At 41.6% G+C, this 15,096-nt stretch overlaps 1 protein-coding gene across 2 annotated transcripts; it reads right to left on the bottom strand.

The window, feature by feature from the left end:
* Positions 1–831: 831 nt before the first annotated feature.
* Positions 832–15,077, bottom strand: rilpl1 (Rab interacting lysosomal protein-like 1). Of its 2 annotated transcripts, XM_030065033.1 has the most exons (8): positions 14,537–15,077; positions 12,582–12,729; positions 11,465–11,583; positions 10,432–10,671; positions 8,576–8,730; positions 8,220–8,324; positions 6,140–6,227; positions 4,709–4,815 (listed from the first exon to the last, which is right to left on the bottom strand). In XM_030065033.1, exons 1-8 carry the CDS (start codon positions 14,822–14,824, stop codon positions 4,810–4,812), a joined length of 1,149 nt encoding a protein of 382 aa, XP_029920893.1. In that variant the 5' UTR covers positions 14,825–15,077; the 3' UTR covers positions 4,709–4,809. The 2 variants fall into 2 exon arrangements, with proteins under 2 accessions (XP_029920892.1, XP_029920893.1); XM_030065032.1 differs by lacking the exon at positions 6,140–6,227 and having other exon boundaries at positions 832–4,815.
* Positions 15,078–15,096: the final 19 nt, after the last annotated feature.

The following is a 15,096-nucleotide window of genomic DNA, read 5'->3' as shown; positions in this document are numbered from 1 at the left end:
CAGGAATGTGCATTTGTTTCTTAGTTTTGAATATAAATCAAACAACTGCAAAGGAATTCCGTCATGAAAAGATGATTTGATGTGCGTGAGTACAGGCCTGTTTTGAGCAAAATAGGCTCAGTCACAGGGCTTAACAATTTTAAAGATGATTTTGTGGGTGTTTTACCTTCAGTAGCTATTTGCTAGTGAAGAGAGGCAGTAAGGGTGTGTGAAGGAAGACGGATGTCATGTGACAAGGTGGTGGTCTGCATTTAAACCACAATAGTCTGACGAAAACTCCAGGAGAAAAGTAATATTTGGTATATTATGAGATTTTAGACACCTCTGGAGTAAGGCTTAGCTGATTTCATTCTTCTGCTGCAAAACTTTGTTTCTTGGTAAGCAGCAAATGTATTAGGAGTGACTATTTCAAGAGAAAATGTTGTATTTTGAATTAGGTGATGTACAAGAAATTTTGTTTTGCTTTGTTAAAAAATGACAGAGATCATTGTGTGTCATTATTCCAGTGGACACTGCATGCCATAATATAAAGCCTTCACTCAGCTTTTCACTTTGCAGTGTTCTGGAAATTCATCTTTAGTGAATAATGTCAACACTTAAAAGGCACATCATTTGCTTTCTCCTCAAAAAAAAAAAAAAAAAAAAAAGGTGTGGATGTAGAATCTACCTGTCATACAGTGTGACCTGACTTACACTGAGCACATCTATCAGTTTAATGACAGGGATTGACCTTGTAAATTAAAAAAAAAAACAAAAACACAGCTGTACCTTTTTTCTTAATGTACCCGACCTCGCAGATAAAATGTTGCACACAAAGCAAACAAACACCTCAACCATTATTGCCATTTTTATTATTAAGGAGACACGTTTGAATAAAAGGCAAGTTATTTCATAAAACAATGATGCATTTCTTATATCTTTTTTCTTAATATCCATTTTAATTAGGTTCATAGAGGACTGCTGGAGAAAATACATGAGAGATGCTGATCGACATTCACTGAATGAATGGGCTGGGGGACTCAACTGAGCTTCTTTGACCCTTTTCTGTCCATTTTGTCCACATAAACAATGCCTCTGTGCTTGGACAGGCTGTAATGCTGGAGTGTATTTCCCTTTATATGTTTCAATGCTTAAATTTGTAACACACAAATTCTCCAGATTCATTTCACCACCGTAATTTAGAACTTAAGTCAGCTTCAAGTTTTGCGAGTAATTTCTCCAAAGCAGCGGTGGGACTGCCCTTTTGGAATAAGCATCACATAAACTTCAAATTATTTGTCAAGGGGTGACCACCTCTTTTAACACCATTACTTCACCCTTACTAAAATGTTGGGACACCCTTGTGTTTTTTTTTTAGCATTATCACGGTGTTCTTCTCATTTTACATTCATCTTTTCCACCTCACCCGGTCAGTATAAATGAAGATAAAGTGCCACTATTCTTACAAGACACCCAGTCACACCACAGTTGTTCCTCACTGGCCTGACTACTCTGCCTCACGAGAAGCCTTTTTGCGTGAACACATCAGCCGGCGGCACACGTGAAGACACAGCAGAAGCTGTAAAAGCATAGGCAGCGACCATTTGCAAGCGAGCATTTAAATAAATGTTGAAACACGCCAGCCCCTTAAGTTTGATCAACTCTGTTTAATTGACCAGTTATGAAACCAGACTCCTATTTTCTCTGATGCTGTTATAATAACGTCGCAACGGTCATCTCAGCACAATCTGAGGAATACCGCAGGTCTGCTTGTGATGTAACCACTTTGTTTAATATCATATGCAAATAATATGCTGCTTTTCTCTGCTGCGTAATTCAATAGCGTGTATGTAGCTTTCATCTGGGGGCCTGGGTAAATGATACGTAAAGGCACAAAGGCACACCTTTCCATGCAAAGTTTGGTATTTAGCAAAAGCAAAAACCCAATGTGAGAAAAGTGTGCATCACTTTACATTCCCTTCACATTGTGGACTAAAAGAAAGAAGATGTTTTGGATGGGGAACAGGGGAATGCCAAGTAGAAAATCTCTACTCCCTTATTGGTAAATTCACATACCTTGCAGAATACCTTTTCCAAATGATTCAGGTCTCTTGTGAGTTCGGCTATGATCTACCAAGCGGAGATGATTTGTGAAAACGTAAACTTTTAAATCTGGTTTGCCTTTTATTTCTTAGTCGTCTTCCAAACAAAAGACAGGTGTGGTAGCAAGCAAATAAATTTAAAAATCCAATTTACTGAAATAAGGTTTCTGTGGATCATCCAGTTTATGAGTGGACAAAAGCAATCTGGAGCAGATTTTAAGTTAAGTTCTATAAGGTATGTGTATTTACCAACAGGAGATATAAAGAACTGCCACATGGGCTTTCATGTGAACTCTTAAAGACAGAGAATGGCATGCATCTAGGTCAGGATCCGCCCAAATAGCCCCAGGATCACACTGCTTTTCCGGTTTAATTAAATCAGCATTTATTTTGTAATCCCATCAGCATTCACTGGCAAAAAGCTGCTGGTCAAAGATAGGCTTGACAACAATGAAGACGTTCCTCCTTGGGTATACTGAAAAAACATGAAAAAAAGTTACTGGAGCTATTTTTTCTCTCAAAATGAACTTACTAACTCTTACTAAACTAATTAAGTCCAATACTGGCAATGCATGATCTTGAACATTTCATCACATGCTGCAGTTCTTGAAGGCTACATGGCACTTGGAGAAAGGCGATTAGTGGACTTGAGTTTAACAGTCCTTGTCTAAAACTTAGCGTGTGCATTTTGAGAATGAAATCAAGCTCTTCAGTGTCTTGTATCTCCACACATCTGTTTGCTATAACAGCAAAGAGGAAGGCATCGTATTCAAGCCCGTTTTGGTCCAGCTGGTTTGTGCCTGTGCTGCATTTCCAATTATCATGGTACAGTGCGTTTGCATGTACGCATGGCGTGCAAATGCCTTTTTTGGCACCGTTGAAGGATCGCGGCTGACTGTGTGTATAGTGTGAAGCATTGTCATTTAATAGCTCCTGATGGAGAATATGGGGAGAATCCGTAACTTGTGTCTGCTCTGGCACATAAAGCTCATTTATGTGCACAGTTTCATGACGATTGTGATTTACAGAAAGAAAATGTGTACTCATGTTGTATTCAGCACTTTATAATTCTGAGAAAGTGTCTATTTTTTTCATCATTTTGTGTGCACAGCTTTTTAATTGTAAATCCATGAACAAAAAAATTATACATGTGCCCCTGTACTCTATAGATTTGTAGAGCTGCATAGTTTGAACTCGCACAATGCTGGTGACAAAGGGTCTGCACGCTGCTAGCTGCCTATTTCACTGGGGGACAGAAAATAAATAACAGGGCACAAAAGTGTTGCAGTTACAGTAAAAATGAAATCTCAGCATCAGAAAATGAAACTGGCATATTCCTTCATGGTTACTGAGGATTAGGTTTGGTTGTGTAAAAGAGGATGGGCTATTAGACAGATATTGCATGTTTTCTGTGCTGGTTTGCCTCTTGTTTGTTCATGTGCATAACAGGTGGGGATGGGACCATCTAGGATTTTATTGCAGATTGCGATAAAACACGTGAATTTGCATTATCAGGAAAATTGTAAATTGGGATAATCATGAATATTCTGACTTTTAAAAGCTGTCTAGCTTGTGAACATGCAGTCCTATACTGATTTCCTGATTTGTTTTGAATTGCCACAACAGGGAGCCTGCATCTTTCCAGTCATTCCAAAATCTTAAGGCTGTTTCCACAGCTGAAGGCTTGGCAATTCCCTAAAAAAAAAAAAAGAGTTAACTTAAAAAAAAAAAAAAAAAAAAAGATGTGTGTCCTATCTGTAATGCAATAAAAATACTTGTTTCTTAGCAAAATGTATGGTAAAGTGATTCCAGTACATTTTAGTGCCGTTTAGGAGTTTTATGCATATTTGGATGATTATCGGGATAATATCGTAAAGCCCAATTATAATCGAGACATGAAATCGCCCAATGCCTAATAACAGGTTGATAATACAATAATACCCTCACCCTTCATTGAAAAGGTTAAGTCGCTTCAAATGAAGCCTGTGACAAACACGTCTTAACCACAAATCCATTAAATGGAAAATCTTTAAAGTTTCCACTGAGCTTCTGGATACAAGTCAGTGGAGTTAGCATCTGTGTGCTTTTGGAGATCAAATTAACAACACACTTTTGTGCCCCATGCCTTCATCAGTGTAGCATACCAAGCTCATTTCACTCATGGTTAATGCTGGGCAGAACACATTATTGACCACTTTCCACTTTCCATCATGCAACCTGAGTTTACCCTCTCTCCTGTGCAGAATCAAGCCTGATTCTGTTTAACATACACACACCCACTATTCTCCGGCATTTTCTACAACGTAACAGAGTTTGTATGTGCTGCCACTCATCGGTCTATACTGCCTTCTCATGTGTTCATCTAAATAAACTTTCAGGAGGTGTAACTTCTAAACCGGAGCCTCCCCTCAAACTAGTCACCTTCCCCCCTCCTTCAGTCCTTTCACCTCAAGCAAATGATATTTCTGTTGCGCTTTGACTCATTAGGTGGATTGGGGTGCAGTTGATGCTCACAAGCTGACCACAAGAATGCCTCGAGTGATGGACATGAAGTGTTAAAAGTTTTGGCGCTGAGTAACCTTGTCAAGTGCGGTCCAGTGACTACATGTGCTGCAAAGCCTCCTGGGCCTGTTCTGTGTACACGTCATCTTTCCCCGCCCACGAGCCGAGGCCGTCGTCGAAATGTGCGCTACGCTGGGGGCCCCGCTGCTTGTCCCGTGAGAAGAAACTAAACCTGAGGGAAGAGATTAGAGAGAAGAGAGAGAGAGAGGACTTCTCAGGGCTTTCGTCTTAAATTTGTTACTTCAGTATAGGCTGCCTGTTAACAAAGTATCTACAGTGATTTACATATTAGATTTATTTAATTGATGTGACATTAGTGTATGCAGTGAATATCATATTTATAGAGGTGTTAGAATTATCATACTGTAAGTACACTGGAAAATTACCATTAATTAAAAAAAAATCACCTCATCATCAGTGCTTTTAAAGGAGTCACATGCAGCATTTTTAAGTATCAATACATCATTTCCTAATTGATTGTGATACCATGTTATACTTGACTATGTTAAATCTTTGGTGAAGATGACTGCGAGCATTTATCTCACACCAGTGGTGTTCACACTGTTTCTCACAGTTCCCATAAACCTTTTTGCTTCCTGTCACAAAGAGGATGTTAGTACTTGTCATCCTCCTGCTCTCCCTTTTATTTACTAAAGAGAATAAACATGTTGAAAGTGATTTTTCCATGTGCCTCTCAAAGCTTCAGCTCCATCTCTGCTGGAAAAAAAGGCACCCCCTTCCTGTACCATAAAAAAATCCATAAGATTTCCCAACAAGTGGAACACAATGTAAAATACAGTGTAGCAGCCAGTAGAGGCTGACAATTTGCTGATGATGGTCTTGTTTATTTATACTTGTTTGTCTTGTTTGTAGCCATATCCAAGTCTTGAAAATGCATCAAAATGAATATGGAGATGGTTTACTTGATTTTAAAAGGCTACATGTGGCACCTTTAACATTACCTAGATTTTAAAGCAAAAAAAAATGCATATGTTGTGATACCTTTTCGTTATTTCCTCATTAAAGTGTACAACGCAAAAATGCAAGGGATTAACTCTGGAATTAACTTCCACAGCTAACTATGTTAACAACTCAGTTCAGGTAATAGAAGAGAACAAGGTGAGTACGGTTCACTGAGCATTACATCTACTTCAATTACCAGCCACTGCAATGGAACTAAAAGCACTTTAGTTCATGAATCCCACAGAATTACTCTTGTAAACTTAGAGCACAGGTGCAGAGGTAAATATGTGGTTATTCCAGTCACTTAGGAAGAGGTCATGGCAAGAATGGGCTATATATATCTATTCTGACTGGCTGATTCTAATGATCTACAATCGTCCCATTGGACCAATGATTCAGAGAGCCCCACAATCAGCCAATCAGAATATTGCAAACGATGAAAAGGTCAAAGCAACCCCAACACATGCAAGGGATGGAGGTTGTTAGCTGAGAAAATGATAGACACTGAGGCCAACCAATGGATAGGGTCATACAAGTGATATGAGACGTCTGATTGGCTGTAAAGTGGGGTCATCTGGGATCAAACCAGCCGCCACCATCGGCATAATGGCTGTGAACATCCTGTTACACAGAGGTAAAGACACAAACACACACACACAAACAGGAAAAGACATGTAGAGAGAGGGGGGAGAGGGAGGAAAGAGGAAGACAGGGACTACATCAACCTTAGGCTTCTACTTTGACCCAAACCTCTCAGTAAGTTCTCTCTCTGAGTGCAAATAAAACTCCAACCACATACGGAAGAACCAAGCTCATGCCTTCGTTGCTTTTCATGCAAGTAAAATAATGAAATGGATGCAGGCACAAGAAAAAACAGCCCTTGTGAAATCTTTCCACTGAGAAAAGCATATCAACCATGTGCACCATTCCCAAATGACAATCCCATGCTGGTCATTAACCATGCATTAAAAGTGGAGAGCGTGCATAAGAGTGCTGAGAGAAGAAGTAAAGCCACATTGCACCTGTGCTGGTCATGCATGTTATATCATTTGCAATATTAATGCTCGTATATGTAAGATTTACCAAATAAGAGTTCACTAATGCAATTACAACGTAAGTGTGCCACAATATTGTAAAACAATAGTGACCTTTTGACAAGTAACAGTGCATTAAATGACAGCATGGAGTGATGAGTTTGGTTATTTAGAAATCATTCAGAGATCATCTTCTCCATCTGTGAGCCGTACACTTTGGTTAAACCATGTGCTTAATTATTCACGAATATGATGTGTTTTGCTTCTTCAGTGTTCTTATAACATCTTTATAAAACCTTTCAACATTGTCTTATTTGACCCGCTGGGAAGCAGGGGACATAAAGTAGTTACATCCTGATCTCCAGATCTACTAAGTAGATCACCATTAATTCACAGCGACCACATTCACGTTGCCTAGGTCATGAAACCTGTTGATTTCGATGACCCCATGACCTTTCCTCAGGCCACATTTATAATCTTGAATTCTAATGTCTCTAAAACTACTTTAGCGTTGCAATAAATTTGGCTACAACATTAATGTTGGCTAGAGGATGAAACCTGGCAATTTTGTTGACCTCTTAAACTTCCCTCCAGCGCCACCAGCAGGCCCTGAGGGGCATCTGTGTTGGCAATAACGCACATGTTTTCTCCTCTGTTAATACAGACAGCAATGTGTATTTACCGGTAGTTACTCAGTCTACAAATAATTTGGAAATGCACTTGATGCATGGGGTCAGAAAACACTCCTGTGATGGCATACCACTCCTCAGGCGCAGCCACCTCTAGCAGTGTGTTGGTGCAAAGTCTGATTTTCACACTGACGTCTCCGATCTGACCTTGCAGTCAGAGAGGAAGTATTTGACACATGTTGGGTAATTGTTTTATCATCTCCACTTTGCTTTTGTCTATGCAAGCAGAACACACAGAGGAGGTGGGTGTACAGGCTTCTTCCAGTATAATACAAATTATTTAATAATGGAAATCACTGATCCACAATATTCCTATTTTATATTATCAGTTTTGGTGCAAAGGTTTTGTTTTTCTATATGATGACACTATGACTATCTGCTTTTACTTAATTAATGTTCATGTAAATAAAACAATCTGGGATAGTATTCAGTGTGTAAATTATTCCAGCCATCTTTCTGAATATTGTCAGATGATATTTCACCCAAAACAGAGTTCAAGTTGCCAGCCTGTGGTAGTCCGGTAGATGCAGTGCGTAGTGTGCTTGCTACTTGTGATGCATGCGCAGTGTTCTTTGGAGAAAATTTAATTTCAATATATTTCCTAGTGAATGATATGTAAATACCTGTGCATGTGGGGAGCAACAACTGTGAACATAACCCATGCAGTGACATCTGAGTGAGCACTCTAGGCTGGAACTGGACAAACTTTCATCTTGACTTCACCTGGATTCAAAGTTTAACTGCACTTTGACTAAACTCGAAGATAAATCAGTGAGTCTGTTTATTTTACAGGCTTGATTCATGAGTAGATGTATTTGAATGAGCCAATGAGTGAGTGAATGTTTATGTGTGTGTGTGTGTGTGTGTGTGTGTGTTTGAGTGTAACATACAGGCGTTTGATTCCTGACTCTGGCTGAGCAGAAGTGCGGGGTCGAGCCCTAAGCTCAGGGGAGGGTGAAGGAGTGGTTGGAGCAATCTCATCTTCTGCCTCATCACTGCAAAGAAAGATAATCATCATCATCATCATCGTCATGTTAGAGACTGTCCTCCTGCAAAAAAACGACCCCATAGCTCATTTGTAGAGCAGCATATTACAACCTATGGTTATGTTTTTAAGTTAAGGACCTCTAGTCGTCCTGTAAATAATGACACTGTGTTGTGGTATTAAGGTGGCGACAAAATCCATATAAGGATGGTGCAGTAATGGATGGGTCAGATTAAAATAACATGTGTTGATGGTGAGCACCTTTTGTAGTAGGCAAGCTCCTCTTGCAGCAAGAAGACTTTGGCCTTGAGCTCATTCCTCTCATGAAGAACATCCCTCAGCTCCTGCAGGGTGAACCGGGGCCGGTCGGGGTCCTTCGGGTCCAGGCCTCCCATCTCCTCCTCGCACAGCGCCTCCTAGTGGGAAAGGAGCACATCACACCAAGGAAGAAAGAACACAGAAAAGGAAGGAAGGAGGGAAGGAAGTGAGGATACCTTTGTAAAATATTGGAACACAGCAGGCATGTCCTCATCGCACATCGCCTCCTGGTGGCAAAGGGTGAACCTTAAGTCAGACACTGGGCCTTATTCCAATACCTCTGAAATGTGATCCCTGTTCCCTCCTCCTTTGAGACTAAAGCCCTTCCTGTCTTCATTTTGTCTAAGCAGTGTGCAAACCTAAAGCATTCACAACAGAGAGACTTCAACAACACATGCAGACCGACATCACTCATGCATGCAGCGGCAAAGACAATGTTTGATATAAACAGACCAGACAATACGTCACTGCTTACTAGGACCATTACTGTGACCACTACATGTGCTATACATGAAACTACAGTTTCACTAGCAATGTCTCGGGATCAAGGTGAATGTGGGGACTATTCCATGTGCTGTTAGAGGTTGAGCAGTCTGACTGATCTATATTTAGAAGGGTCACCACTGCAGTGGCCTGGAGAGTCTCACCCAGTTGGCTGAGCAATGAGCAATCCCACTCTGTTAGTTCTCAACACACCCATGCCATGCCATCTCAGCACTTCTCATGGGTAATAAAACACAGGCAAATACAAAATAGCTGTTTTAGTAAGAAATGTGGGGGAGGTCAACATTTTTTTCAATCACACGTCTGAAAAAAATTCGATGTTACACATGTGCTTGCCTATGAACATTTCACGTAATTCGGACTTCCAGTGCATCACTACCTACGAGACTGGTCTTCTCGAAGGGGTCTAAGAGTTAGAGACGGAAAATACACACCACTCCAGTTTGCAAGCTAACTAGCACTTCCGCATTACCCAAAGCAACACTGCCTCTTCCTCAACCTCCTCATCCCCGTCCTCATGTCCGCCGGGGCTGAGGGAAACAGACAGGGGCCGTGGGGCACGATCATACCCTCCCACCATCAGCTTAGGGGCGTCATGTCTTTCTGACCAGGCCGAGCCCTCAGCCCCAACTTTTGCAGCAGCTTTATCAAGCTGGTGGAGTAAAAGATAGTTTATTTAACTGTTTACTGATCCGTGTGAGTTTTTAATAATGTCGTGTCAGACACTGGTAATGACTGTCCTTATATATGAAACAGGTAGGAGTGATTTGACATCTGCATTTCCAGGGAAAATTGGTAGATATAAACATATCAGTAGATATAAGAAATATGTATATTAAAGCTCCATGGCAGGTCATCTCTAGCTGTTCTCATTGCTTCCCTGTGCTGGGAAGAAAAAACAGTACAATGTTTAAGGAATACTCCAACCTTTTTGGGGAAAAATAGCCTTTTTCCATTACCCAGGCTGAGACAAGATGTACAATAACATTTTCTGCTCTGTGTGTCCACTGGTTTGGTTAAAGGCTTGAAGTCTATGGGAGCCATTAGTGTAGCTCCGTCAATGTGAAAAAATGTCTTATTTATAGTGTCATGTGTATTTGAAATATGAAAATTTTATGCCACACTAACACAAAATCCTACCCACTGGAACCAAACCAGTGGACGTACAGAGGTGAAAATGGCATTGAACATCATGTCTCAGTCTGGGTATGTTGGATAAGGGCTATTTTGCCCAAAACATTGGAGTATCTACTGACTATAATGTAACTATTTCAGGATTTTATGCACTGTATTACCTGTGCAGGTGAGGGGGGCTGAGGTGGCTGCTCCTCCTGGGCCGGCGGGTCTCCTTGTAGGCGCTCCTTTAAGCGTGCAATTTCCTGACGAAGGGCACCGACCTCCTGCCCCCGTGCCTGAGCACAGGCTTCCAGTTCCACCTTCTGTTCAATGAGGGCTTTCCCCTGGGCCTCCACCACAGAGATTTTATGGCGAAGGTCATGGTTGATTTTCATTAAACGAGTCTGCTGCTGCTGGAGCTACAGAGACAACAGGACAAGAGAAGGACAGACAGACAGAAACAGATGAGGACAAGACAGAAAAATAGTGTTCAAAACATCGATTTAGATTTAGATTTAGATTTAGATTTATTGTCCCTTAGGGGAAATTCCTTTTCACAACACTGTACATATATACACAACAGCAATACATCACACTTAGATCGAGCTGAAAAAGGTAATCTTCTACTCTGCTCCCACTTTGATTTCTTTGCAAAAAGAAGGCAATTTCAGGCAGAAAATGCTCCACAGTCTGAACAGCCCCTAATAATACACCCTTTTCATCAGGTTAAACCATATGGGGTGTCTGCAACACAGAAGAATATTCCCTCCACCCCAACTGAGGAACTGTAGATTCACCCTATCTGCCTTAAGTATTATTATTGTGCCTTTGATATGCCCACTAGTGGGAAATCTTCTCCACCTGCAGGACTTAATAAAACCAAACTAAGGAGGAGGATACAAAATTGTACCCAAAAAGCAACAAGCAAGCGCTCTGTTTGTTGGCTGAATCTCTTTACTACCCCCAAAGTGCATCTTTAAAGGACCACATCAGTGATTTTGAATGTCCGGCCGATTTACTACAATTTACTCACATTTTACACTGCAACAAACCATTTTGCAAATCAGAGCTATAAAATACAACTGCTTGCTTTGGGGAAAGATTAGCAGAAGCATCAAGTGTACATACTGTGTAGATAATAAATGAAACATGCAAAATGGTTCTTTATACACATGCCCTAGTCTAGTTGACACAGTGAGTGTATTGCCTTACTGCTTCTATGTCTTCATTTTTCAGTGCAAGTTCACGGTCCTTGGCTCGAATCTCGTCTCTCTGCTTGTCCACGACTTCTTTGAGCTTCTTCATCACCTGCCTCTCTCTCTCTGACATACCTGTTACCCCAGAGAGAAGACAGGAACATCGGGAAGGGAGGGCAGACAGAGGTATGAGCAAAAAAACAAGCTGAGAACAGATTCTGATTAGCACTCGGGTCTATCCAGGGATTTTATTTGACCATCAAGAACAGATTTAGATTAAATGCATTCTTTTAAAACGTCTTATTACTCACACACAGACTCACTCATGCACACATGCAATCATGTCATACAGGTATACAAAATTAACCCGTGATACACTCCCTTGCAGCGGCCAAGATAAGTCTCTTGAAACTCAGCCCATGTTATTCGGTGGGAACCTTGTTTTCTGTGTTTGTGTGAGTGTGTGTGTGTGTCCAGCAGGTGTGCATGTGCACTGAGGCTGGTCTGTCCACAGTGTGTCGGGGTGACTGTAGCCTCTCTGTGAAATCATGGCAGAGCTTCTGATGCGGGGACAAGACTGGCTCATCGTCAGACACAGAGAAGGCTTTTGTGTGTGTGAGGGTGTGTGCGTGTGCATCTGTGCGAGTGTGTGTGTGTGAGTGCGTGTGTGTGTGGAAGAGAAGGAAAGACAGAGAGAGATTTGCCCAGAGAGAGTGCAAACTGAGAGCTAGTGGCAAATCCTTCAAGTCCAGTTGTTGGAACACTTAACACTTGAAAGAAGATAAATGCCACTCAATGTAATTCATGTTGAAAGCACTTTAATCAAAAACCAAACTCCTCAGGGTTCCCATCGTGTTATTAAACTACATTGTTTTTCAAAGTAAAGGGCTTCCGTGAGCTAAAACAATTATTCTGCCTTGGTTAATAAAGGTTGTTCAACTGGTTTGTTCAATTCCATGATATTACCTGACTTGCCAAGGGAAATCGCCAAATTCCCCTATCTTCCTACCCTCCCTGACCTTGTGTGTTTGTGTGTGTGTGTGTGTGTGTGTGTGTGTGTGTGTGTGTGTGTGTGTGTGTGGGTGTGTGTGTGGGTGTGGGTGTGTGTGTGGGTGTTGTGCAGGTGTTCTCACCCTCGTGCCTCTGGAGGTCCTCCTCACTCATGGGGTCTTTAATTGAAAGGTTAGTGAGGAGGGTTTTGTTCTCTTCCTGTAGCTGGGCGATCTGGGACAGCAGGTCCTGAGCCTCTCCTCTCCATACATCCTCCACCAGTTCCAGCTCCTGTACACACACACACACACACACAAAACACACAGAGTTTATGATTTCCTTTTTGTTGAATCTTGCAGACTGGGTGTATTTACAAGACTAGGATGCTGCCTGTGCTAGGAAATGTACTGATATACATTTATATACATTGTGATAAATAATCTGGGATTTTGGATATCATAATGTCATAAAAAGTGATGTATTTTACTAGTTTTAAAGGCTGCATTACAGTAAAGGGATGCAATCCTCTGATCTTATTAGACTGTTGTAGCTGTTGTGTTGTTTGCCTCTACCTGCTTGGTCATCATATCCACACTGCTAATGAGTCTTTATCAAAAACCTCTTTCTTGTAAATATCTTATCAAGTCACAATAGCCATCCCTACAATATCAATATTGAGGTACGCAGCCAAAAATATCATGATGCTGGATTTTGTCCATATCGCCCAGCCCTACCTGACCCACTAGACCTTTTTCACAGCAGCCACTTTGACATGAAATAGCAGGTAATGACATTAATTAAGGTTCTGTTTCATTTACACCTAACAGAGCCAGGGTCCTGGTGTTGTCCATGCTGGCATGTTGTCCAAAGCTTCATTTTGGCTCATTGCTATTCAGTCTGTAACTCGGATCTCAAGCCAGAATGCAAATATTGTACAATACTGAATGCAATCTTGTCAACACACTGTGTGGCTACGAAGCTGTTAAAGAACAGATTCTTAAATTATGCCTCCTTCCCTGGGGAAACAGAGGATATAGGTAAACAAAAGCCCAACTGTATTCACAAATTTAATTTGGTCTTGAACACTGCATTAGATCTCCGAGTCCCATTTCTATTCAGTGCGTGTTCAGTGCAAAGACACGAGGGCCACATGGGACTGTTTGTAATGTTTAACATGCCCATGTCTATTATCTGCCATTAAATCAAAACACCAAAATGACCACCTATTTATATGCATCAGTCGAGAGAATCTAGTCCACAACTTGACCTGCCATACAGACAAACGCAGCACAAGCTTGCTTGACTGTGTAGTTACACAGATTCAGCCACTGTCAACTAGTGTGACTGTGACTTTCCTCCATGTCCCCATGCATTGGTTTCACTCAGCAGGCTCATATAGTTTCACTGCACGGTGTCAGTAAAAAGAACCTCCACTTTATCACAGTCATGGGACAAACTTAATCGGTCAGCCAGTGACAATACACTCACCCTGGCCCAGTCACCCTCACGAGAAACTGACATTCAGACTTTGTAGCAGTCTGAGGCTGCCAGGCCCTAAAAATAACACTATACTGCACCTATAACACTCTTATAGTCAAGTGTTTCTATGGTCTACAGTGGAAAAAAAAAAAAAAAAGATGTTTCTTACTGTTTATTAATCTCCTGTGATACTGTTATAACATTTCTGTACCAGGTCAGACATTATTCCTGTGGATATTTTAACCACTAAAACTTATTACTATTATTACTAGTAGCTGGGCTATTTTGGACAAGATATTTAATTCTGATTAGAGCACACAGACTTGACTGTGAAATCTTGAATCCATATGCCACTTGATAATTAATTTAGTTATGCATGACCGACATACCTAAAGATAGAGAGCGGGTTTTTCCCATGAACTCGGGCAACAATGTTTCCATCCACGCTCGTCATGCGTAACCAAACAAACGGGAACAATGCTGGGCGGACAACTTTGTGCTCATTTAATGTTACAACTTGCCTGTCTGTTAGTACAAGGCCCTAAAAACATCTCGTTATGTCAAACCGGACATTTGATCGTGAAATAAAGGCTGACTGTTGCCTGGTCAGATTTGAGACCTTTTTGTGCTTCTTCTCCTTCTCCAGGCGGTCCATCCTCTCCAGGCGCAGTTTGTCCAGCTCCAGCCGCAGCTCCTCGGTCTCCGGGCTGATGCTGCTGCGGCTCACCATCACCTCCAGGATCTCCAACACCCGCACCACTTTGGGCATCAGCCTGGACAGTGCCTCGCAGCCATACTGGTCTATGATCCTCTCAAACTCCTGGCCGACCACCGCCGCGATGTCATACACGTCCATCACTGTAAGGTCAGCCACATTTTTCTCCAGGGCCGACCCGAAGTCCTCCATGTCTGCTGGGGTATTTTGTTCCTCCCCGGTTTCCTATTATATTTCCTTCGCCACAGCAAACTTCCTTCCCCTGGAAAAAAAAACTACAGAGTCGAAGTCGTTCGGCTATTCTTTCTATCTACAAGTCAATTGTAAAGCAGCGCAAACACCCGCAACTATCGCATATCCATCTCGGCCCTGTGTTTCCAGGCTGCAGTTTGATTTATTTGGGATAAATATCGACTGTGTCCCATCGCTGTCCTGCCAGCGCTCTGTCCCTCCTGTGCCAGTGT

This window comes from Myripristis murdjan, chromosome 12 (genome assembly GCF_902150065.1).
Source record: "Myripristis murdjan chromosome 12, fMyrMur1.1, whole genome shotgun sequence".
Lineage (NCBI taxonomy): Eukaryota > Metazoa > Chordata > Actinopteri > Holocentriformes > Holocentridae > Myripristis > Myripristis murdjan.
This window is presented reverse-complemented; position numbering and strand designations above follow the sequence as displayed.

Bases quoted from the DNA above. Each gene is read 5' to 3' on its own strand.
- rilpl1 (XM_030065032.1), bottom strand. From the start codon at position 14,824: ATGGAGGACTTCGGGTCGGCCCTGGAGAAAAATGTGGCTGACCTTACA. The intron at 10,672-11,464 runs GTAAGGCAATAC...TTGTCTCTGTAG, and splicing joins AAAATGAAGACATAGAAGCA to CTCCAGCAGCAGCAGACTCG. The intron at 8,731-10,431 runs GTAATACAGTGC...CTTTCCCACTAG, and splicing joins AGCCCCCCTCACCTGCACAG to GAGGCGCTGTGCGAGGAGGA.